The sequence below is a fragment of the Macaca fascicularis genome, chromosome 11 (assembly GCF_037993035.2).
Source record: "Macaca fascicularis isolate 582-1 chromosome 11, T2T-MFA8v1.1".
NCBI lineage: Eukaryota > Metazoa > Chordata > Mammalia > Primates > Cercopithecidae > Macaca > Macaca fascicularis.
The window spans coordinates 57,522,636-57,547,692 of record NC_088385.1 but is presented as its reverse complement, the minus strand read 5'-3'; the positions used below and the strand labels follow the sequence as shown (position 1 = coordinate 57,547,692).

At 40.4% G+C, this 25,057-nt stretch overlaps 1 protein-coding gene across 19 annotated transcripts in view; it reads right to left on the bottom strand.

Moving 5' to 3' along the window:
- Nucleotides 1-25,057, bottom strand: part of DIP2B (disco interacting protein 2 homolog B) — a 257,070-nt gene that overhangs the window by 60,771 nt on the left and 171,242 nt on the right. For 5 of the 19 annotated variants that reach the window (XM_065525173.2, XM_045365224.3, XM_074006825.1 and 2 more), the window contains 8 exons: nt 18,694-18,906; nt 15,324-15,479; nt 14,499-14,618; nt 10,900-11,097; nt 8,654-8,745; nt 5,582-5,692; nt 2,550-2,673; nt 1,825-1,934 (listed from right to left, as the gene is read on the bottom strand). In XM_065525173.2, the coding sequence (XP_065381245.1) occupies nt 1,825-1,934; nt 2,550-2,673; nt 5,582-5,692; nt 8,654-8,745; nt 10,900-11,097; nt 14,499-14,618; nt 15,324-15,479; nt 18,694-18,906 (1,124 nt within the window). Of the gene's footprint in view, nt 1-1,824; nt 1,935-2,549; nt 2,674-5,581; nt 5,693-8,653; nt 8,746-10,899; nt 11,098-14,495; nt 14,619-15,323; nt 15,480-18,693; nt 18,907-25,057 lie in introns of all 19 variants that reach the window. The other 14 variants (XM_065525172.2, XM_045365223.3, XM_065525177.2 and 11 more) reach the window with 8 other exon arrangements.

Below are 25,057 nucleotides of genomic sequence, written 5' to 3'. Positions count from 1 at the left end.
TACTTTTTGCAGAGACAGGGTCTTACTATGTTACTCAGGTTAGTCTTGAACTCCTGAGCTCGAGCAATCCACCTGCCTCATCTTCCCAAAGTACTGAGATTAAAGGCATAAGCCATCTTACCTGGCATATCTGTCTGTCTTTTAAAGATACTCAGATCTCTTCCATCTTTAAAAACAATCATCCTTGCATCCAATAATACCCCATCACCTCTCAGAGCTACTGGTCACTCTCTTCCTTTTCTTTGCAGTCCTCCTATTTGGCCTTCCAAAGTGCTGGGATTACAGACAGATGTGAACCATTGCATCCAGTCTCTCTAGTTCAGTGGTGTGATCTCAGCTCACTGCAACCTCTGCATCCTGGGTTCAAGTGGTCCTCCCGCCTCAGTCTCCCAACGAGCTGGGACTATAGACTTGCGCCATCATGCCCAGGTAATTTTTTTTATTTTTAGTAGAGACGGAGTTTCACTATGTTGGCCAGTATGGTCTCGAACTCCCAACCTCAGGAGCACCCACTTCAGCCTCCAAAAGTGCCAGGATTACAGGCGTGAACCACTGTGTCTCGTCCCAGCCTCTCTTTTCTACTTTTTTTTTTTTTTTTTTTTAAATTTTACTTTAAGTTCTGGGATACATGTGCAGAACGTGCAGGTAAGTTACATAGGTATGTGTGCCATGGTGATTTGCTGCACCTATCAACTTGTCGTCTAGGTTTTAAGACCCGCATGCATTAGGTATTTGTCCTAACAATCTCCCTCCCTTTGCCCCCCACCCCTTGACAAGTCCCAGTGTGTGATGTTCCCTTCCCTGCGTCCATGTGTTCCTATTGTTCAACTCCCACTTATGAGTGAGAACATACGGTGTTTGGTTTTCTGTTCCTGTGTTAGTTTGCTGAGAATGATGGCTTCCAGCTTCATCTATGTCCCTGCAAAGGGCATGAACTCATTCTCCCAGCCTCTCTTTTCTATAGCCAAAATTATTTAAGTTCTCTCTACTTGGTATCATCACAGTGTTCAACGTTAGATGATTTTCCCCCAAATCTTGAAAAACAAATTTATTGATTTGCCTGTTCATTAACTTAACAATTGGTGAGCATATGTCTCAGGCAGGATGCAGAGTGGTGAAGGCTACGGCTTTTAGAGTTAGACCTGACTGTTGAGTCTACCTCTGCCATTTTTGAGTCATGTGGCCTTTGGTCAGCTACTGAAGTTCTTTTAAGTCTTAGTCTCCTCATCTATAAAGCAAGTTTAATAATAATCCAAACCTCATAGGGTACTTGTGAGGACTAAATGAGAAAATGCACTTAAATCATTCAGCCTGGTACCTGGTGTGCACTTGGATTTGCTTAATCCTTCAATGGGATCATGTTGCCAACTTCATTCCTACACCAACCTCAATATCAAACCTTCCAGTCATTTGTTTCTTCTTGCTCTTTATCTTTCATCTACTAATCTGTTCTTTTAAGCAGAGCTATTTTCCCTTCTCATTTCTCCGTTCTCTTATCCCCAACCTCTCTAAATAAGCAGCAGAGAAATTTCTCTGCCAGTACATCATTTCCTAAACGTCTGTACTTCCCTAAAGTCTTCCGTAACTTTCTTACATGAAGAATCATTTTTTTTTGCTGTCATTTTCTTGAATGTATATTTATGATCAAAATAATTAAGACAGAAGATCTACTACAAGGCACTTTACAAGCCAAAAGATGGAAATCTCACAAAGCAGGAGGATCTTCTAACATTAACATTGCAAAAATTTAGTTTTATATTTTGAAAGGCAGCAAGTGAAGCCAAAGGAAAAGCCTGAAAGCGTATTTTACATCTTAGGACTTACCTCAATGTACGCCGGTTCTGTCCCAGCAGGTGAGATGTGTGGCTGCCAGTCTTTCGGGGGCTTTGAAAGGTACTTGGAATCTGTTACAACCCATTTGAGCCGGGGCCAACCTAAATCAAACCCAAAGTGAAAACTGAATTACCTAAGCCATCAGGGAAGGAATTCACACTGAACTGGTCATTTTAAATATCAAGAGACCAAATTAAGATCATTTTATAATCAATAACATACTTAGTTTTTATTAGTTTTTAGTGGGAAATCACCAGACAATTATACCTTCTTTCAAAAGTACAATCGTTCCACATGCTAATTCCAGGCCTTGACATTACCTCAACAACTGGGAGGTCCATTTGGCAGTGGAAGTCCACTGAGGTTAGTGGTCTATCCTCTGTCTCTACATGTAGCATTTAGCTTTAATGTACAGAGTGGTAGCTTTTTTCAACCATCGGCATAAAGGTTAAGGGTGTGGGCTGTGGAATCAGACAGATTTGGGTTCAAATTGCTGCTTTGTCATTTATTAGCTGTGACTTTGGGCAAGTTATTTAACCTCTCTGTTTCTCAGTTTCCTACTTGTAAAATGGGGATAATAGTGGTACCTACTTCATAAGAACATGAGAACTAAATAGAACCTATATGTAAAGTACCTAGCTATTACTAAATTAAAAAGCTAATTAAAGCACTCAGTTTTAACTTTTAACTGATAATTCAGGTACAATATTACTAACCTTTAAACTGTACAATTTCTCCATTCTGGGTTTTTGGCAGTCCTTTTAGACAAACTTCACTGGTAAGAGCTAAGGCAATACCACAGCTTCCTAGCAAGAAGCCAATCTGCTGACCTCCAGCATCCTGTGGAGAAATGATAATGAACATAGGTAGGGAAGCAAATGTGAGTACACTCATGCCCACATCTTACACTTAGTAATGCTCTGGCACTTTGTGTGTGTGATAACATTCATGGAGCCCCACCAATATCTGGCAATTGTCAAAATCCAATGACAATGTGTTCTTCCAAATAATTTCTACAATACAAACATTTCCTGAGCACAAATCAAGTATTAACCAGACATTACTAATGATACATCTTATCAGACAAATGTAACCATTTTATTAAAGAATCAGCAACGATCCTCTTTTAGTTTCCAGCAAATTAAATAAATGCTAACATGCCTATCTTCCCCTAGCCTCACCCCAAAATTCAAGAGAAAAGCAAGTCAGGTATGAACAAAATAATGTAAACAGATACTAAATGTCCAAGCTGACAATGAAAGTTAATGGATGGATATACCAAATCCGTATACTCCTTTTGTTTTTCTGTATTAAAGGGGATAGATTTAAGCCTTACACAACAACAGCAGCAAAAACAACAAAAGATATAGTCTAAAGCATTTCCATTAAAATATCGTCTTACAAGTATCATTATGAAACCACACAAATTCTGCCAACTTAATAATTTAAGAACAACCATATGATTTCCTGATCAAATTAAGGATACTACATCCCAACAACTATAGTTCTGGGGATGTTATCAATTTGTTTTTTATTCCTTTCAGAAATGCTTTTTCTTTTCTTTCTTTTTTTTTTTTTTTTTGAGATGGAGCCCCTCTCTATCACTGCACTCCAAGAAGCTGGAGTGCAGTGGCACGATCTCGGCTCACTACAACCTCCACCTCCTGGGTTCAGGCTATTCTCCTGTTTCAACCTCCCAAGTAGCTGGGACTATAGGAGTGCACCATCATACCCGGCTAATTTTTGTATTTTTAGTAGAGATGGGGTTTCATCATGTTGGCCAGGCTGGTTTTGAACTCCTGACCTCAAGTGATCCACCCGCCTCGGCCACCCAAAGTGCTAGGATTACAGGCAAAAGCTACCGCGGCCTGGCTGATTTCTTCTTTTATTTTTTTGAGACAAGCTCTTGCTTTGTCAGGCTGGTGTACAGTGGCACAATCTCGACTCACTGCAAACTCCGCCTCCCAGGTTCAAGCGATTCTCCGGCCTCAGCCTCCTGAGTAGCTGGGATCACAGGCTTGTGCCATCACAGCTGGATAATTTCTGTATTTTTAGTAGAGATGGGGTTCCACCATGTTGGCCAGGCTGGTCTCAAACTCCTGACCTCAGGTGATCCACTCACCTCGGCCTCCCAAAGTGTTGGGATTACAGGTGTGAGCCACTGCACCTGGCCAATTTCTATTTATAAATCCACATCCTCCACCATATTCATCTTTGACATTAGCCCTCAGAAATAAACTGCATGACAAAATTAGCATCAAGTGGCTCATGGAGAAATCACTCAAACATGGAAATCTGTTACATATGCTTCATTTTAGTTGGGCTGATGTATTGTCAAAGTAAAATCTTACAATCCAGAGAAGTAACACGTCATCACACCATCACTTTCCACCTAATGGAAATCCTAGGTCATATGATACAGTTAGAGGAAATCTCTTTACAAAAAGGTCTCAACTACTATAAATGTGCATCATCTATAGCCTCTGAAGCAAGAGTGGGATTCTTTTTTTTTTTTTTTTTTTTTTTTTGAGACAGAGTCTCGCTCTGTCGCCCAGGCTGGAGTGCAGTGTCGCTATCTCGGCTCACTGCAAGCTCCGCCTCCTGGGTTTATGCCATTCTCCTGCCTCAGCCTCCCGAGTAGCTGGGACTACAGGCGCCCGCCACCTCGCCCGGCTAATTTTTTTGTATTTTTAGTAGAGACGGGGTTTCATTGTGTTAGCCAGGATGGTCTCGATCTCCTGACCTCGTGATCCGCCCGTCTCGGCCTCCCAAAGTGCTGGGATTACAGGCTTGAGCCACCGCGCCCGGCCAAGAGTGGGATTCTTTATAAATGATTAGTGTTGAAAGTCAAGTATGCCCCCATGATATTTTATTTTATATCTGAAACACAGTCTTGCTTGCCCTGTTGCCTAGGCTAGGGTGCAGTGGCGTGATCACAGGTCACTACAGCCTCAATCTCTTGGGTTCAATCAATCCTCTCACCTCAGCTTCTCAAATAGCTGGGACTACAGGTGCACACCGCCATGCCTGGCTAGTTTTTTATTATTTGTAGAGATGGGGTCTCCCTATGTTGCCCAGTCTGGTCTCGACCTCCTGGGCTCAAGCAACCTGCCCACCTCAACCTCCCAAAGTGCTAGGATTACAGGTGTGAGTCACCATGTCCAGTCGCCCCAGTGATATTTATTTATTTGTTTGTTTGTTTGCTCATTTGTTATTTAGACGGAGTCTTGCTCTGTCGCCCAGGCTGGAGTACAATGGCGTGATCTCAGCTCACTGCAAGCTCCACCTCCTGGGTTCACGCCATTCTCCTGCCTCAGCCTCCCGAGTAGCTGGGACCACAGGCGCCTGCCACCACACCCAACTAATTTTTTTGTATTTTTAGTAGAGACGGGGTTTCACTATGTTAGCCAGGATGGTCTCGATCTCCTGACCCCGTGATCCACCCGCCACAGCCTCCCAAAGTGCTGGGATTACAGGCATGAGCCACTGTGCCCAGCCTCATCCCAGTGGTATTTTAAATGATATACAATACTATAAAAATTCTATCTTAATTGTAAATATGTTATTTGCATAAACTTGTAAATATTTAATAAATACTTTTTCTACAAATTTCATGTTTTTAGAAAGTGAAGCTGAGTACTTCCAAAAATGGTCGAAGAGTTTTTAATGTTGTGACTGCATCTATCCAAGAACCCAATGCCTGCCATGTCACATCAGGCTACATTCCTCTTAAATTTAGCAATGTTACCTTTCTGGTAAGAGGTACCTCTATAGGCACTGGAATCACTTCTGCCAGGAGGCATCCATAAAAAGCCACCATAAACATGACTGGATCATTGTTGGGGTAAACCAGGGCTACCTAAAATTCATAATGACATTCAGTTTAACAGAGGAATAAAACCATACTAATGCTTTCAATGTCACTGTCTAAGTATATAATATTTATCATGAACACAATAAATCAAACTATTTAACAGCCATCTGCTCGAAAGGAAATTAAGTTACTGAGATAGAGACACACATCTAAAAAGATCTCCGACGTGCCCATGATTATACTACACACTTTGTGTACTATACTATAATGCATTCATCCTCATCCTCATCACAATTTTTCACTTAATCCTTTTGGTGATTTAGCAAAAACAAACCATCTTAAGCATTAAGTTAATTAGGAAACCCAAGGCAATTTACTTTAGTGTAGGGCTAAGACAATAAAATAAATGTAACGGATCTCTCCAGATAGAACAGCATATTAAAGAATAAATCTTACATCTCTGGAGAGAGCCTACAACTGTGGATTGACTTGATCACCATGTTAGGGCCAACAGAAGTTTTCTTACTCTTTTTTTTTTCTTAGACGGAGTCTCACACTGTCGCCCAGGCTGGAGTGCAGTGGCGCGATCCCGGCTCACTGCAAGCTCCGCCTCCCTGTTTCACACCATTCTCCTGCCTCAGTCTCCCGAGTAGCTGAGACTACAGGTGCCCGCCACCATATTTGGCTATTTTTAAATATTTTTAGTAGAGATGGGGTTTCACCATGTTAGCCAGGATGGTCTCGATTGATTTCCTGACTTCGTGATCTGCCCGCCTCAGCCTCCCAAAGTGCTGGGATTACAAGTGTGAGCCACCGCGCCCGACCAGTTTTCTTACTCTCTAATTCACTATATTAATCCTTGTTCCCTTACCCAACAATGCAAATGTTTCTAGCAGGAGGGCATTTGGTAATAGGTGTAAGCAATACTGGCAGAAATCGTATGGATATACAGTTAATTCATTAATAGAACATAAACCGTGAAACCTCTATAATAAGTTCAAACCTGTGATCTCACCTGTAACACATCACAGAGATAAGTGACTTTTCCTAATTCACTCCAGGAATGCAAAAACACAAAAGTCACTACCACTGCGGAGTTTGTTACTTGGCTTGGATACTCACAGATTAACATTTGAAAGTTAATTACATCATGAGACTTGTTTACCCTTCTTTTTTTTTTTTTTTGAGACGGAGTCTCGCTCTGTCGCCCAGGCTGGAGTGCGGTGGCGCGATCTCCACTCACTGCAAGCTCCGCCTCCCGGGTTCACGCCATTCTCCTGCCTCAGCCTCCCCTGTGGCTGGGACTACAGGCGCCCGCCACCGCGCCCGGCTAATTTTTGTATTTTTACTAGAGACGGGGTTTCACCGTGTTAGTCAGGATGGTCTCAATCTCCTGACCTCGTGATCTGCCCATCTCGGCCTCCCAAAGTGCTGGGATTACAGGCGTGAGCCACCGCGCCCGGCTGTTTCCCCTTCTTTTGCTTTCAAATACTCTTAACTCACTCCCAAGAGAAGTTCGCTTTTGAACTTTTGAATTTTCCTAGGGTTCTGGAAAATTAATTCCACAAGACATTTAAACAACCCATTTCCTTCCTGCACAGTGTCCATGTTGCTAGGGAGACACAAAATCATCCGCTTAGGGTTCAGGAGGACAAGGAAACACTCATGTGTCACATTTATAAGTAAAAGTCATGCTTTATGTGCCCTTTGTCACAATGCAAAAGTATTTTCAACAGGCTTAGTTTAGGAGATTCCATAATCATAAGCCCAATCAAAATAAGTCTATTGTGTAGTTGGTGTTTCATTCTATGAATTCCAAATGAAAAGTAATGGTAAAAAGTAATCATATTTGGAAAGGCATTAATAGGAAAAACATCTTCAAAAATTAAAAAAACAGTTTAATGTCCCCTCAAATTAAAGGAGAAATAAAACTATGTCAATTAGTTTTTTCTTTTCTTTTTTTTTTTCTTTTCGAGACAGAGACTCACTCTGCCGCCCAGGCTGGAGTGCAGTGGCACAATCTCGGCTCACTGCAAGCTCTGCCTCCAGGGTTCACGCCATTCTTCTGCCTCAGCCTCCCGAGTAGCTGGGACTACAGGCGCCCGCCACCACGCCCAGCTAATTTTTTGTATTTTTAGTACAGACAGGGTTTCACCGTGTTAGCCAGGATGGTCTCGATCTCCTAACCTGGTGATCTGCCCACCTTGGCCTCCCAAAGTGCTAGGATTACAGGCGTGAGCCACTGTGCCCGGCCCAATTAGTATTTTCTTAAAAGTAACATGAATCTTCCTCTCTTTTTACATAAAACCACAGAAAAATGTTTTAAAAGATGTATGAGGCTTTGTTGTTGTTGTTGTTAGGGTCTCACTCTGTTGCCCACACAAATGCAGTGGCAAGATCATGGCTCACTGCTGCCTTGAACTCCTGGGCTCAAGCAATCCTCCCACCTTAACCTCCCGAGCAGCTGGGACTACAGGTGCATGCCACCACGCCCAGCTAATTTTTTAAAAAATTTGTTTGTAGAGATGGGGTCTCACTATGTTGCCCAGGCTAGTCTAAAACTCCTGGCTTCAAGTGATCCTCCCACCTCATGTCCCAAAGTGCTGGGATTACAGGTGTGAACCACTGCACCCAGTCCGTGTTTGAGGCATTTTGTAAAGAGGAGGAAAAATAAAAACAAAAAAATCAAAGAGCAAATTTTGTTGCTGTTTTCTTGTTGTCTAAAGATTCAAATATTTATTTCTGGAAAGACTAAGGTTTCTCTTTCTTTTTATTAGCACCTAAAGAGACTACTGACTGGCAGCTACAGGAAAGGACATGTGAATTTCCTTCAACCCAGGAATATGACAATTGGGCTAACCTGGGTTGGAACCAAACCACTTTTATTTTTCCAAAAATAAGAGTTATGTAAGTTTTCCTGTTGTATATTAAAACTCCAGAATATTAGAATATTAGCATATTAGAAAACAGTAAACACCACCTCCCTAAAACCAAAATGCCAATTACCCTGTCTCCAGGTTTTAACACAGGTTCATTTTTGGTCCCCAGTTTATTAAGAAGTGTGTAGGCCAACTTTAAACTTCTGCTCCACAACTTTCCTGAAAAAAAAGAAAAAAAAAAGTCTTACAGAAAAAAACAAAACAGGTCTACCTCAATGAAACAACATTCAGATCATCAGTATAGTCAATGAGACAATGGTCACTACCAAATGATGGGTTAGATGAGTATCATTCACCTCCCAATACACAGTAGGCCTCCCCACAAAAGCTTTATATTCATTCTAGTTTACAAAAGCCAGTCATGCCTTGAAACAGAAATAAAACATCACCAGATGCTCATCCTGGTTTACATAATATTTCAATTCTTTTCTGAAATAATCTGCATATCCTTAGAAATAATTTGATGTAAACTGATCACACTGAAAGGGAGGAAAACAATATTTTTAATTACAAGACTGAAAATCAGAAGGCTACTTCTGTTCTAAGATTTTTTTTTTTTTTTTTACAAACAAACAAAAAAAAGACAGAGTCTTGCTCTGTTGCCCAGGCTGGAGTGCAGTGGTGTGATCTCGGCTCACTGCAACCTCTGTCTCCCGGGTTAGAGTAATTCTCGCTTCAGCCTCCCAAGTAGCTGGGACTACAGGTGCGTGTCACCACATTTGGCTCATTTTTGTATTTTTAATAGAGACAGGGTTTTGCCATGTTGTCTGGGCTGGTCTCAAATTCCTGGCCTCAGGTGATTCACCTGTCTCAGCCTCCCAAAGTGTTGGGATTACAGGCATGAGCCACCGTGCCCGGCCAGCTTTTTAAAAAATTTACAAATATCTTCAGAAATGTTCTAAACTTTTTCTGAAAAACCATTCACATAGGTGGTATCAGACACTTGAGGAAACTGCAAAGCAAAAGCATGACTCAAATGATTGAACATTCCATAATGCTGTAATTTAGTGAAAACAAACACTAAAATGGAAATTATCTGTATGAACATGTGGCTGTATTCATAGATGTTAAACAAACATACAAAGATTTGGCCAGCTAAACGCTTTCTTTAAGGGTTATATGAATGAAATCTATATATAGCTTCTGAGGTGAATGTTAAAACAATTTTGGCAAAAACAAAAAATGCTTTTCTTTTCCTATTCCTTCCCCTCCACTACCCTTAGAAATTCTTATTTTAGATTATGAGATAAGCAAAAGGAAAATTATGTTATTTTAAATAGCTATATTATTTTATATACAATTTATTCAGAGGGGCATCCAAAGTTTAAACTATGTCAACCTGTGTAATTCTTTAAATAAAACCTTGTTTTTCCTCAAAGATTATTTTCTATCTAGGTCTATGGACACTGTGCTCCACTTGCAAAGGAGAAAAGGAATCTGTTTGAATAAACTAGTACAAAATCTCATAGCCCAGGGTTGACCCCATTTTTCCTTGAAGTTATTTTAAAAAGAAAAATTTTAGCTGGTATGCAAAATTAAATGGAAAAGTACTCATTCTTTGTTCATTACAGAATTTTGTGCCTATTATAATCAAGAAGCAGGATAGAATAAAGATTTAACAAGTAATCAGTTTCAATTGTTAGATAAAACCATCTGATTTTCACCATACATCATTAATACTGACCAAATGTTTTTCTAAAATCCTCTTGTAATGTTAAAACATCTATGGATGTGCAAAGTCTCTCTTCTTTTTTTTTTTTTTTTGTTTTGTTTTGTTTTGTTTTGTTTTTTTTGAGACGGAGTCTGGCTCTGTCGCCCAGCCTGGAGTGCAGTGGCCGGATCTCAGCTCACTGCAAGCTCCGCCTCCCGGGTTCACGCCATTCTCCTGCCTCAGCCTCCCGAGTAGCTGGGACTACAGGCGCCGCCACCTCGCCCGGCTAATTTTTTTTTTGTATTTTTTTTAGTAGAGACGGGGTTTCACCGGGTTAGCCAAGATGGTCTCGATCTCTTGACCTCGTGATCCGCCCGTCTCGGCCTCCCAAAGTGCTGAGATTACAGGCTTGAGCCACCGCGCCCGGCCAAAGTCTCTCTTCTTTTTGCTGCCTTTTAAGTATTAGCTGACTTGCAAATATCGCTTTAGCAAATGAAAATATTTGGCAATAGCTTTACTTAGAACTTAGGATCTTTTTAAATTATTGAAAAAAATCTACTGAAACATAATGGCCAGCAACTGCTAAGTATCTAGATAAAAACGCTACCCATGATATTCTGAAGAACTCTTGGAGAGAAGGATCTGGAATCTTGCAGACTCACCATATGTAAGAGTGTAAACTGGTTTCCCTGTCATGTCCAGTGCAGTCAGACAGGAGCATTTTGCTTGAGTGGTACCCCAGCGCTGCAGGGCAGATTCAAGAGCAGGAGGCCAGTTACAGATGACTCCTAAAGGCTCTCCTTTCACAGGGGTCATCTGCCGTCCCTCCGGCTTGGGCTGGTTAGGGTCTGGCTGAGGTACTGCACCAGGAAAAGACCAGTGGGTGAAATGAGTACAAATACCAGTGAACACAACTTAGGTCTCTAATCTCAACTGCATCTTCCTTTTCATTTCATATTTATCTGGTTTAAACTCACTTTGAGAAAGGACATGGTTAGAAATGGTGGTCCACAAACTGGGCCTTAATTCAATTTTCCACTTAAATGTGAAATCATATTCAATATATTCTATGCAATGAACAAATCCTGACCCTGACAAAGGAAATCACTGCATATATAGAATAGCACAAAATATACATTTTTTGTAGCAATTTCACAATTTTTGGCAAATTTGTTTTTAAATCTTTACAGTTTGTGTCCAGTGTGAGACAGCCAGGTTCTACTATACCAGATTATGTTTAATGAGAAAGCATTACACTGTGAGTCAGAAAGCCCAAGTTTACATTGACTTTTTACTAGCATTACCCTAGGCAAATTGATTTACCTGAGCTTGGCTTTCCTCATCTGTAAAATGGAGATAGTAACAGTTATACCTCAGGGTCATTACTTCACTCCAACAGGTAATGGGCATAAACCACAATATCCCATGTCTCCACACCTCTGCACTCATCTCCTATGGCCAATCCCTTTGCCTCCTGGTGAACTCTTCCTCATCATTTTCAGGACTCGGCTGAAACAGCACATTCTCTGGGAACAATTCCCAACTACTCCCTGAGGAGACTATTGCTTCCTTAGTGCTCCCACGTTGCCCTTAGGAAAGCACTGAGGATCCTCAAGGACTCCTTTTAGTGTACAAGTTTTCCCCCACAAAGGCTGATGGCTTCTTGAGGAAAGGAGTGGCTCTTACTCCCCTTACTGCCTATAGTGTCTAATACTTCAAGGTTGTTCAATAATGTCAGCTGAATTGAATTTGGGTGTATGTTTAGGGGGGAGCTAATTATTAACATGCTTATTTCAGAGATTGGGGGTGAATATTTCATATCCTTTTACAGATAAAACAAAAATCCTCTTAATTTTTCTAAAATGAACAAGCATTATTCAAACAATAAAAATCAAAAAAAGAATCCTACATTTTGTTTTCTCCCCGAGACGAAGTCTTGCTCTGTCGCCCACGCTGGAGTGCAGAGGAGCAATCTTGGCTCACTGCAACCTCTGCCTCCTGGGTTCAAGCAATTCTCCTGCCTCAGTCTCCCAAGTAGCTGGGATTATAAGTGCCCGCCACCATGCCTGGCTAATTTTTGTATTTTTAGCAGACGGGGTTTCACCATGTTGGCCAGGCTGGTCTTGAACTCCTGACCTTAGGTGATCCACTCGTCTCAGCCTCCCAGAGTGCTGGGATTACAGGTGTGAGTCACTGCGCCCGGTCAAATCCTGCATTTTCGTAGCAGGAAAGATAATTTACACGTGCAACAAAAAGTCAAGTATTTACTGAGTGCCAATTATGTTCACAGGATATGATAAACATTGAGAAAATAAATGCTGCACACATAATTCTTTGAACAAACATTATGCCTAGTAAGTGCCTGGTGTAAGGAATATGGAATCTGAGTTCTTGTGGAGTATCCAGAGTGCACCAGGGGACACAAACACACACAGACTCAGCGCTAAGGCTAGGAAAACATGAGCAGTGCGTGACAGACACATGGACAAGGAGGGCAGAAGTGGGGCACGTCTCCACCTGGAGGAGGAAATGTCTGAGCTGAGTCTTAAAGGATGAGCAGGAATTAGCCAGGTGAACAAGAGAGGAGGAAAAGAGGCACGAAAGGGAGAAGGGACAGAATGAGCAACAAATCTTAGATGGGCAAATGAAATATGAAATAAATGATATTTTATATAGCTCAATGACAAATCTGGGGATTGTACTTAAGATGCCTTGATTCATTTTTCTACTAACATAAAATTCATGAAATAGTTTCACTCCCCAATTTGCTGCCTTAGGGTAAATAATAAATGTTTCAACTGTCCTTCTGCTTTGTATATTCCCAGACCCTAAACCACCAGATTAACTAAAAAAAAAAAACAAAACACGAGTGTTTCTAAATAAGTATTTTATTTGTTTGGACAGACTATGTATAGAGTAGGCATTGTTTCTGGCCATGAAAGCTGACATTATCACCATTGTCCATTAGGCTTCAATGCAGATTCTGGGGCATGCTCTTTCAGATTTCCAAAGACATACTGGTATTTTTCTTTTCCAAATGTAACAATTACTCAAACAAGCAACTACTGCCCATTTATATTGGTAATTAATGGAAAGTTGTTAGTTCTAATCTGCCAATGCAATTTTTTCAGGTAAGATTCCTGTTAAACCCTGACCTTCACGTGCCTGGTCAATACCAATGCTAGAAACACTGGAGAGGCTTTTGCTGGCATGGGCATCTTGAACATCAGTACATCATGAAAGACATCCACCATTCAATGAGTTTAGTGATTCCTAAAGAAACATATACTCATCTTAACCTCATATGTCAGGTTGCTTTCTGTGGCATAAATTGGGCTAAGACCAGATCTAGTCTACCAATGTACCTAATTCTATTAACAAGCTGATGTGATCAAAACCTATTACTATTAGTCTCAGGACATAAAAACAGACTACAAAGCTACCAAGGCTTAGCTCTTTCAACAAAAGCTTTTCTTAGGTAGATCTATTTGTCTAGATCTATTGTCATCATTCTATACTTATCAAATGGCCATTCTCATTTTATCCATACTCACACCCATTCCCCTTCCCTATTAAATCCTAGATATATGATTTCATCCATAATTTAAAAATTACTGAATGAATAAATCACTGTTAACTTCCTCTGTGAAGCCTTTCCTAACCCAGATGGAACTGATTTCTTCCCTTCTCAGAAGTGCTTATATTGGCTGATAGATCCTTAATACTTAGCTATTCACATGGATATATTTTAGCACCTATCTAAACTGTAAACATGAAGGAAATAACTGTATTTTTATAAATCTTTGAAACTTTTCACCATCGAACACGCCGTCTTGTAGAAAGCAGAAATATATGTAGCGATTGGTTGATTCACAAAAGGACTACATTATATGAAAAAAAGAGTAGGCAAACTTTTGAGGTTGAATTTGATATCCACATCCAAGAAAATGCCAAATATAAATAACTCATAAAATCATGTATTTGGGATAGTTCCTAATTTCAAAGAGTTTATTTCCAAAGACAGTTATATGTTTCATGGTTATCTCTTTGCCTTTCTTCCCTCTTCCTCCCTCCCTCCTTAATTTTCATCTAAGATCTAAAATACAGATGATCATTAGGGAAAAAAGAGCAGAGAATGATGAACTCTTTGAACCAAGAATTGTGTCTTGTTCATTCTTTAATCCTATAGTACCTGACACATAGTAACTGCTTAAGACAAATTTATTTAATGAATATATGTTTTTGGTATTTTTACTACTACCTTCCACAATTTCTTCAGAGTCATCTACAAAAAATTCCTTTAAGGGAGGCCTTTTGGGTCGTTTCAGAGTGTTCAGAAGCTGCTGGATTTTTGTAGATACTCTGCTACTGACAGGAACACCTATAAGGGAAAAAATGGTAAGTTAAAATTCGTTGACTGTAAGGATATTTTAGTTCCTCAGTTCCCTCAGGAGCTTTCATTTCTAAGGCCATTTGGCCTTTGTCCACAGTTTCCTTCTCTTTCGAGGAGACCAAATATGCACACAATAAGTTTTATGACAATAGAGAACAAATATGGTACTATTATTAATACATGGCTTAAGGATTTCACCTAATCTTCCTTTTCTGTTATTCTTTTTTTTTTTTGAGATGGAGTCTCACTCTGTCTCCCCAGGCTGGAGTGCAGTGGCATGATCTCTGCTCACTGCGAGCTCCGCCTAATTTTTTGTATTTTTAGTAGAGATGCGGTTTCACCACGTTAGCCAGGATGGTCTCGATCTCCTGACCTCACGATCCACCTGCCTCGGCCTCCCAAAGTGCTGGGATTACAGGCGTAAGCCACTGCGCCCGGCCCTCTGTTATTCTTTTCTTTTTCCACATTCAGGTTTTTGTTCAAAGTATCTTCTGGAAGTATCCACTAAGTTCGATTAAGTGGCAATACTGCCACCGTGCAGATGATGGAAAAAAGGTACCCAGGATTAGTTATTAGTGGGCCAAGTACAGTGTAGTTCTGCAACTGCTGGGCTAGTTAGGAGCTATTGTTCATAATTTGAATTTTTCTAGTTTAGTTTACACTACAATTGAGCTACCAAAAACAACTCCTTACCGTCAGCTGTATCCATAAGGCTGGACCTGTTGGATCCTTTGTGCATGCCTTTAACTATCCCCGAGGGGGGCAGGTCAATGTTTGCTGGGCGAATTGAGGAAGATGAGGAGGAGGAAGAGGTAGTTGTAGTGACATCAGGAGGAGCAGAGAAATTCTCTGAGAGGAGTAAACAAAATTTAGACTTATATTAGCAGCAAAACTAAGAACCTTTAAATCTTTGGGGTTTTGTTTTTTAACAAGGAAGAAAAGTACATAAATGGGGGTACTGGCTCTTGTAAAACAACCTTTAAAAATCAGATTCTACTAGCAAGACACAAAGGGAGAACAATAAGTAAAGTCAGGGTATATCAGCTTTACAAAATTATTATTTTGTAAGACTTGAGTAGCCTTAGTAAGATCAAATCACACATTCAGTGTTTCTCAAAACATCATTTTCTACACAGAAAGGCTGGTAGAAATCCAGTGTTATAGAATAATCATAATAAAACTTGCAGGGACCTCAAAATGGAACCAAATAAGATCATAACTGGCTACTAATATTGTAGTCTTTTGAACATTTCTTGATGATCGTTTATCTAGAATGTTTCCCCTTCTACCAAAGACCAAACTCATATCTTGAAAGTGGGTCAGACTGCACAAGTTTCCAGATGAAAAAAAAAACCTAGATAAAGTTCACTTTTAACTTTTATACAATAATCCATAGGTAATTTGGATCTCCTTGACAGACAAGGTTCTTCCCTTGCTCCAAGTAGAGACTAAATAGTGTTATTCTACTCTACTGCACATAGGGATTCTTTTTATTTTTGAGACAGGGTCTCTCGCTGTTGCCCAGCCAGGAATGCAGTGGTGCAATCACAGCTCACTACAGCCTCAACCTCCTGGGCTCAAGTGAGCCTCCCACCTCAGCCTCCCAAGTATGGGGACCACAGGTTCACACCACCACACCCAGCTAATACTTGTATTTTTAGCAGAGATGGAGTCTTGCCATGCTGCCGAGGCTGGTCTCGAACTCCTGGGCTCAAGCGATCCTCCCACCAATGCCTCCCAAAGTGCTGGGATTACAGGCATGTGCCACCACACCAGGTCTCAAGATTCTTAATATGGAGAAACTGAATGAGTAAACTGGAAAAGATCCCTGTGCAACAGGGGCATGTAACAACAACAAAAAACACCACATAGTTTTTAGTGGCTTTTTGTGATTCTTGTAAGTCATATATTTTCCTCCCTCTAATTTCCTTCTTCTTACTTCTCCAGATGTTTTCTTCTAAGTTTTTTGTAAAACTAAAAAAGGAAAAAAGCATAATACAAACAATTTCTAAAATAGATTTGGGGGTAAGGTCTCTATGCCCCTTAAGTCTATAATTACTAGTCGAATAGTCTTTAAAGTTTTAAGTATACTAACATATATTCTAGTATACCTTTCTGTAGGATAATGTGGTAACAAAAAGCATTAAAACAAACATTTTTATTTGGTCCAGCAATTCAAACTTATAGGAATACAACCTAAGGAAATAATCAGACAAATGCACAAAGTTGTGTGTTCCAGCATGTTCAATCCAACAGTTTTTATAATAGCAAAAAATTGGATACTATTTAATAGAGGAACAGCCAAATAAACCAGGGACCAAATAAACCTGACCTCATGATCCACCTGCCTCGGCCTCCCAAAGTGCTGGGATTACAGGCATAAGCCACTGCGCCCGGCCCTCTGTTATTCTTTTCTTTTTCCACATTCAGGTTTTTGTTCAAAGTATCTTCTGGAAGTATCCACTAAGTTCGATTAAGTGGCAATACTGCCACTGTCACACAATAGTGTATACTGAAACCATAAAAATAATAGTGTAATGGTAATGATATAAAAGATGTTCATCACATACTGCTAAGAAAAGCAGGCTATTAACATTATGTTTAGGACAGTTCATTTTTGTAAAGTCAAAACCAAAATCTTACATATGTAAGTAAAATCTAGAAGAATATACACTACAGTAACAACACTAAAGTATTACCCATGGGAGGTAGGATTATAGTTGTTTTACTTTTCTTTTACTTATATTTTTGAATTTTTCTATTAGGAACATTAATTACTACTGTTAAGACAAACATCCAAAAAGCAATAATGTGGATAAAATGGTTTCTGTGAGTAACTGAACCCATCACTTTTCACAGAGTAGTAGAAGCAATTAAAAATATAAGGTTGGATGAAACCTCTTGTTAACAAAAATTCAGGTAAAAGTTAACTGGGTATTAGGATAATATATTTAACAAGTAATAATGGTCTTTTTTAGACAGATGTGGAAATAAAACCTCAGTAACCATGGCTCTGTTGCTCCATGACTGGAGAGGTGGTGAATACGCAAATCTTTGTAGCTGCTTCAGGAAGCTCAGGAAATGGCAGGGCAGGGCAGGGCAGGGCAGGGCAGAGCTAAGCGTGCAGGACAAGTCATCAGCTATTGGCATGTGGGTTTCTAAGGAGGGCAATCATACCCTCAAGGTAGCTATTTCTTTAAAAATTATAGTCTTGAATTGAAATTTTTCCAAGTCTTTCTTTTTTTAGAAATCAGTTAACAGAATAAAGATATATTAGGTGATACAGACAGGTCACTAAGATGAACATTAAGACACCAAACTGCACTGATTGCCGAGAAAAAAAGGGAAAGATATCACAGACACATAATGTTAACACATATTACTTGATGTAATTTGTAACAACCAATTAAGCAAAAACAGATCTGAGCTGTACCTTTATCTGCAGATGTCACAACTCTTTAAAAAACACACACACACAAAACATAAAGCAGGAGCAAGCAAAAGCTACACTCTATACAGTAGCATCTGCAGTGTATCGATAGCAGCTCACAGGGTACCAATATCCTCAGCCTGCACACTTCAGTGTAGCAATATCACAGCAGCAAGGACAACAAATCCAGTCAAGACAAAAGGCCTCACTGATATTGGTTCAGCATAGATTTTGCTCAGGTTTAGTGTTTTTGGTTTAACAGAATATAGATAACAATCCTGGGAAAAATCTAAGATGTTACATATTTTAACCTTTGAATAGATCGAATATTGTTCAGCTGGGATAATTCCACACTGAGACTGGTGTTATATCTTGCAGCTTGAGTATTGCTTATGGAAATAGCTATGGCTTCAGGTGGGCAAAACTACACACCAATAATGCAGGTGATACCTATTATTCCTGTGACAAATGTATTGCTGGTGTTTCCTTCTTTGCCTCATTAACTGTCATGTTCTCTCTAATTCTTTTTTTTAGGCCATACTGAAAAACCTAACACAAACCATAAACTATTTCCTGGATACTGGGAGCCAAATGGAATGTAATTTAGACTTCTTGGGTAGATCCAGCTCCTACCTATTCGAGTATTGGCAAATACATCAGCTAGAGACCCACTGGTTCCTTTGACCTCTCCGTGGGACAGCGTAGAAGATGCGGATGAAGAAGTGGACGATCCCTGAATTGAACGGTTGATCCAGGACTCAGCATTCTGTAAGCTCTGTTGCAAGGCAGCAGAGAGCGCAGCTTGGCGTCTCAGAGAGCCCTCATCCTCAGAGGCCGAAGATGTGTCTGTGTGGAATTAGAAAAAAAGAAGTTCTCGATCCTACCTAGAACAGAGACTTTTCAGTTTTTGCTCATTGGTCACACATTCAGTTTCGACACCAGCAAAACATTCTCATTCTTAAGCTAGATTAATATGTAAAGTTTCTCAGGAATCTCAAGGAAACGTCTATGGACCAAAGCCTACAAAAATAAAATAGCCTAACCCCACAGGTAATTTTTAATTGTTTTCTTTTAAACTCTTTCAAAACATTTAAACTTCATTCCCTGCTTTTCTGCTGTAAGCTTAATCAGTATCTAAATTTTTCTAGTCCATCTACTTATGTTCAAATAATACTGAAGTACTTATATGTCTTCCTGAATCTCTACTTGTGATATGATGCTACATTGATTTTCACAAAGTATTTATTCGTCTCTAAGGAAATGATCTTGACAGGGAGACATAAAAACTTAATTCCTGCTAAAAATGTATGTCTCAGGTCGGGCATGGTGGCTCATGCCTGTAATCCCAGCACTTTGGGAGGCTGAGGCAGGCAGATCACCTGAGGTCAGGAGTTCGAGACCAGCCTGGCCAACAAGGTGAAACCCCATCTCTACTAAAAATACAAAAAATTAGCTAGGCACAGTGGTGAGTGCCTGTAATCCCAGCTACTTGGGAGGCTGAAGCAAGAGAATTGTTTGAACCTCGGAGGCAGAGGTTTCGGTGAGCCACGATTGCACCACTGCACTCTAGCCTGGGCAACAGAGCGAGACTCCATCTCAAAAACAAAAAACAAAAAACAAAAAACATATGTGCCAAACAGTGAGCTAGGTGCTGGGGAATGAAGTGGTGTAAACAATCCTTAGCCTGGAGGTATTCATGGCCTTAGTAGAAAAGGCAGCCAGTCAGGGGGCATAGGTAAGCTTTCCATGCATGACAGGAAAAGGCACAGCATCAGGATTTCTTTCCTTAATTTTCAGCTGGAGAAGAATTGTGAGAAATCCACTGATGTCTGTATTCAGTTTGGCTCTGACTTCAGGGAAATAGGCCTAAATTAGAAAAGCATGCGGGGGGGTGGGAAACTCAACCAAATACAGGGAAGCAAAAGCCAGGGAAAACAGAAGTCAGGAATTTATTCCAGGGTTGTAAGCTTATGAAGCACACAGTTAAAGAGGGCATTTGGTCTAATGTGAGATAAATCTTTCTAAATGATTTCTGGGTGTTATGATTTACAATTTGTGGATTGAATTTCATTCAGTTTTTAAAAATTAAACATTCTGTGGTTAGTACTGCAGAATCCTTTCCGCTAACTCAGGTGACACCGTAGGTTCATGTTCTGCTTTGGCTCAAAGAGCCAAACACATAACTAATGGGGCTGGAAAACTGCTGACACCTCACAATGAGAACCTGAACCACAAAAAACTCATCTAATCCAGAAGTCAAATTCTGCAGGCCCAGAGCAAGAGAGAAAGTTAAAATAATGGGCTGGATGCAGTGGCTCAGGCCTGTAATCCCAGTACTTTGGGAGGCCGAGGTGGATGGATCACTTGAGGTCAGGAGTTCAAGACCAGCCTGGCCAACATGGTGAAACCCCCGTCTTTACTAAAAATACAAAAATTAGCCGGGCATGGTGGTGTGCACCTGTAATCCCAGCTACTCGGGAGGCTGAAGCACACGAGAATCACTTGAGCCCAGGAGGCAGAGGTTGCAGTGAGTAGAGATAGCACCACTGCCCTACAGCCTGGGAGGCAGAGTGAGACTCCATCTCAAAAACAAAAAATACCCAGAGAGTTATATAATGACTATGCCCTTGCTTCTTGTTCTGTACTACCTCCAACTTATTATTTCATATTGAGGGAGGTCTGAGGCCTGAGACGGATTGTTTTTGCTTTTTAAAAAGTACTAATCACAATATGTGCCAGGAACTATGTCAAGTCCTGGGGGTTTGAAGTGTATGAGTGCTTATGACACAGTAAGTGCCCTAAAAAGGCTTACAGGAGACACAGAAGCCCACAGATAATTTCAAAAGATAAAACAGATGCTAAGAAATGGGAGTTATCAAAGCATTTCACAGGATGGGGACCAACCTGAGTCAGGGATTTCAAGTACTTCTTTGTACATAGACCAAAGACTTTAAAGAGTAAGGCAAAAAAATGAGGGTGGAGAGATAAACAGTGACCAGATCCCAAAGAGATAAAGTGATGAGGTCCATAAAGAAGAATGAGATCTAACATGTAAAAGGGGGGTGATTAAAAGAAAATTTCAAGAAAAAAAGAAATAATCGTATCTGTAACCCTTTAAGGAAAAGCATTTTGTGTAATTTGCAGAAAATATTCTAACATTTCAACTGTACCCCAGGAGGCAAATGTTCCTGTCTCAGCAAACATGTTAAAAAAAAAAAAAGGAGGAAGTCGGGATAGGGCCCACAGGACAGGTGAATTTGACCTTAAGAATAAAGTATTTTCAAGGTAACTTATCTCAAGATTCCACAATCTCCAATGGATTTGCAGGCTGCTTTTACTGTATCATGTATTTTAATTTGTTTAAGTTTAAAATCAGAATAACTCAATTTTCAAAAGACAGTAAAACCAGTATTTTCATGATTAGGTTTATGTAAAATTGGTTTCATTATGTTTCTTTTTTTAAAAATTTTTTAATTTTTAAATTTTTTTGAGAGGGAGTCTTACTCTGTTGCCCAGGCTGGAGTGCAGTGGCATGATCTCGGCTCACTGCAAGCTCTGCCTCCTGGGTTCACACCATTCTCCTGCCTCAGCCTCCCAAGTAGCTGGGGCTACAGGTGCCCGCCACCACACCTGGCTAATTTTTTCTATTTTTAGTAGAGACGAGGTTTCACCGTGTTAGCCAGGATGGTCTCAATCTCCTGACCTCGTGATCCGTTCACCTCGGCCTTCCAAAGTGCTGGGATTACAGGCATGAGCCACTGCACCCGGCCTTCATTATGTTTCTATATTGGATCAATCATGCAATTAGGTATATTGTTTCAATTCAATTACCCTGTTTGTCTGCCAGTCCTCAGTGTTTAATGACTTACAACTATGGGGCAGCTTAGCATAGTGGAAAAAACATGGCTTTGGTATCAGTCTTCCATTCAAAGTCTGGGATGCACCTCTTACTAGCTATGTGACTTGGGGATAAAATTACCCATCTGAGAAGACTGTTTGCTTATTTGCCCATTTGACAAACACACTAAGCACTACATCAGTTGGTAGGAATAAAAAGTTGGGCAAGAAGACATAGTCCCTACTCTTACGGGACTGAGATGAGTTAGAGGAATCAAGGCAGCCACCCAAGGAAGTAAGACCTAACCCAAGGCCTAATGGGTAAGTAGGAATTAGTTATGAAAGGCAGGGAAAGTACAGGGTCAGGTAGAGGGGGCTGCACATGAGAAAGCTTAGAAGGGACAGAAAACTATTTGAAGATATTAAAGAAACAGAGGCTAGCCAGAGCACAGGATGCAAGACTGATAGTCATGGTGATGAGACCAGACAAGTAAGGCAGCACTGGGCCACCAAGGGCCTTGTAAGACAAGCTAAGGAAACTTGCCTTTTTCCTAACCGTAGCTGGGAGACCATGAACAAAGACACTGTACAGAAAGCATACATAGTAGTGCCAGCCCATAGCACCTGGCCAATAAACATTAATGCCCCTTCTAATCCCCAGGAGAATGGTTAAAAGGAGTGTGTATTTCTTTTTGATTTGGAACAACCTGAAATTCTTCCTAAGAGTAATTTAAATGGCTAATTTCTTCCTATAAACATGAAAGGAAAGATGGCAGAAACTGACTAACAGTTGGTAGAAGAAAATAATACCAAATCACGCCACCTGAGAAATGAGGTGCTTACTATGACTAAGTCACCCTATGGCCACAGAGAAGAAACTAGCTGGGTAAAGTTAAAAGATGATCATGTGGTGAAGCCTACATAAAATGTAGCACTGCTCTGAGATTGTATCTTTTTAAAAATCAAAACAAGTTCCCTTAAATATTACTATTTTAAAAGCAATTTGTCACCCAGGAAATTGTTATGAATTTGTAGAAATCTGGGCAAAATTAAATTAATAGAAATTTATCATTTTCTTACTGATTCTGCTCTGATTAAAAATAAACTCATGACTGGTATCACTTATAAATAAAACATCTCCCCTAAGCTCTTATATATAACGAATACACAATAGAAAACACTTCTGAAAACATAGTTTGCCTTTCAGTTTATAATCTGCTGTGATTTTAACAAGGCACCATTGAATACTGGTCACCAGAAGCCTACAATCCATTTATAACCAATTAGTAAACATATAAACAATTAGCATGTTGGCCAGGCGCACTGGCTCACACCTGCAATCCCAAGCAGTTTGGGAGGTTGAGGCGGATGATTCCTTGAGCTCAGGAGTTTGAGACCAGCCTGGGCAATACGACAAAACCCTGTCTCTACAAAAAATACAAAACTTAGCTAAGTATGGTGGCGTGTGCCTGTAGTCTCAGTTACTTGAGAGGATGGCCTGAGCCCAGGAAGCAGAAGTTGTACTGAGCCACAGTTGTGCCACTGCACTCCAGTCTGGGCAACAGAGCCAGACCCTGTCTCAATCAATCAATCAGTCAATAAACAAAAACATTTAGCTTGCTGATTTTAAGGGAAGAAAAGTGCTAAATTTGCTAAGTACTTTTTTTTTTTTTTTTTTTTTTTTGAGACAAGGTCTTGCTCTGGTCCCCAGGCTGGAATGCAGTGGTGCAATCCCAGCTCACTGCAGCCCTGCCCTCCCAGGCTCAAGTGATCCTCTTACCCCAGCCTCCTGAGTAACTGGGACTACAGGCAGGCAATACCATGCCCAGCTAATGTTTTGTATTTTTTGTAGAGAGAACATTACGCCATGTTGCCCAGGCTGTTCTTGAACTCCTGGGCTCAAGGGATTCTCCCAACTCAGCCTCCCAAAGTGCTGGGATTATAGGCATGAACCACCATGCCCAGCCTACTAACTTCTTAGCTGCTGTAGCACTCTTCTTCCTCAGCCATGTGTTCTTTGAACAAAGAACAGGAAATGGCTCTGTTCTTTTAGAAAATATATTATCTAAAAATGTTTATTTAAAAAAAATTTAAACACTATACTGTTTATCCATTCCACTCCTGTGTATTTACTCAAGAGAAATGAAAGCATATATTTATACAAAGACTTGTACATGAATGTTCATAAAGACTTTATTTGTAATAGCTACAAATGAGAAACAACCCAAATGTCCATCAACAAAGGATTATATAAACAAATTATAGTATATCCTACAGCAATAATAAGGAATGATCCACTCTTGTCATCTACACAACAACATGAATGACTCTCAAAATAATTATACAGAGTGAAAGAAGCCAGGCATCCACATCCCCTGCAAAGTAAGTAAGACTGTATGGTTCTATTTGTATAAAGTTCAAGAATATGCAAACTAACGTACAGTGGCAGGAAACAGATCAATGTTTACCTGGGGACGGAAAAAGGTGGGGGAGAGATTATGAGGAAATCTAGGAGGAAGAGGATAATAGGGGAGAGGAATGATGGAATTTTTTTTTTTTTTTTTAAACAGAGTCTTGCTCTGTTGCTCAGGCTGAAGCACAGTGGTGCGATTATGGCTCACTGAAGTCTTGACATCCTGGGCTCAGGCGATCCTCCCACCTCAGCCTCCCAAGTATCTAGGCCTACAGGTGGCGTGTGCCTGTAGGCCCAGCTACTCGGGAGGCTGAGGCGGGAGGATCGCCTGAGCCCAGAAAATCTAGGCTGCGGTAAGCTATGATCGTGTCACTGCACTCCAGTCTGAGCAACAGAGCGAGATCCCATCTCAAAAACAAAAAGATTCATGAAGGTGAAAATATGCCTTGGCGACAGGACAGTAACATCTAAGAGCCAGTTCACCTGAGGGATATTTTATGTAAATTGGACAAGCTCCTAGAAAGACAGTACCTGCTACTAAGTTCCTACAACTGGGTTCATATATCAAGATTAGGCCCACACTGTAGCTTAGAATGGCAGGTAAGTCAAGACTCACTGAAATGAAGAACTCATTCTAATAACCACTACAGTATTTGTCACCTGAACTAGGCCAGGAAATGGGAGGTGACTGCCAAGTAGGAACTTCAAAGAATAAATAAATAAAACCACCACCAGGACAATAATATA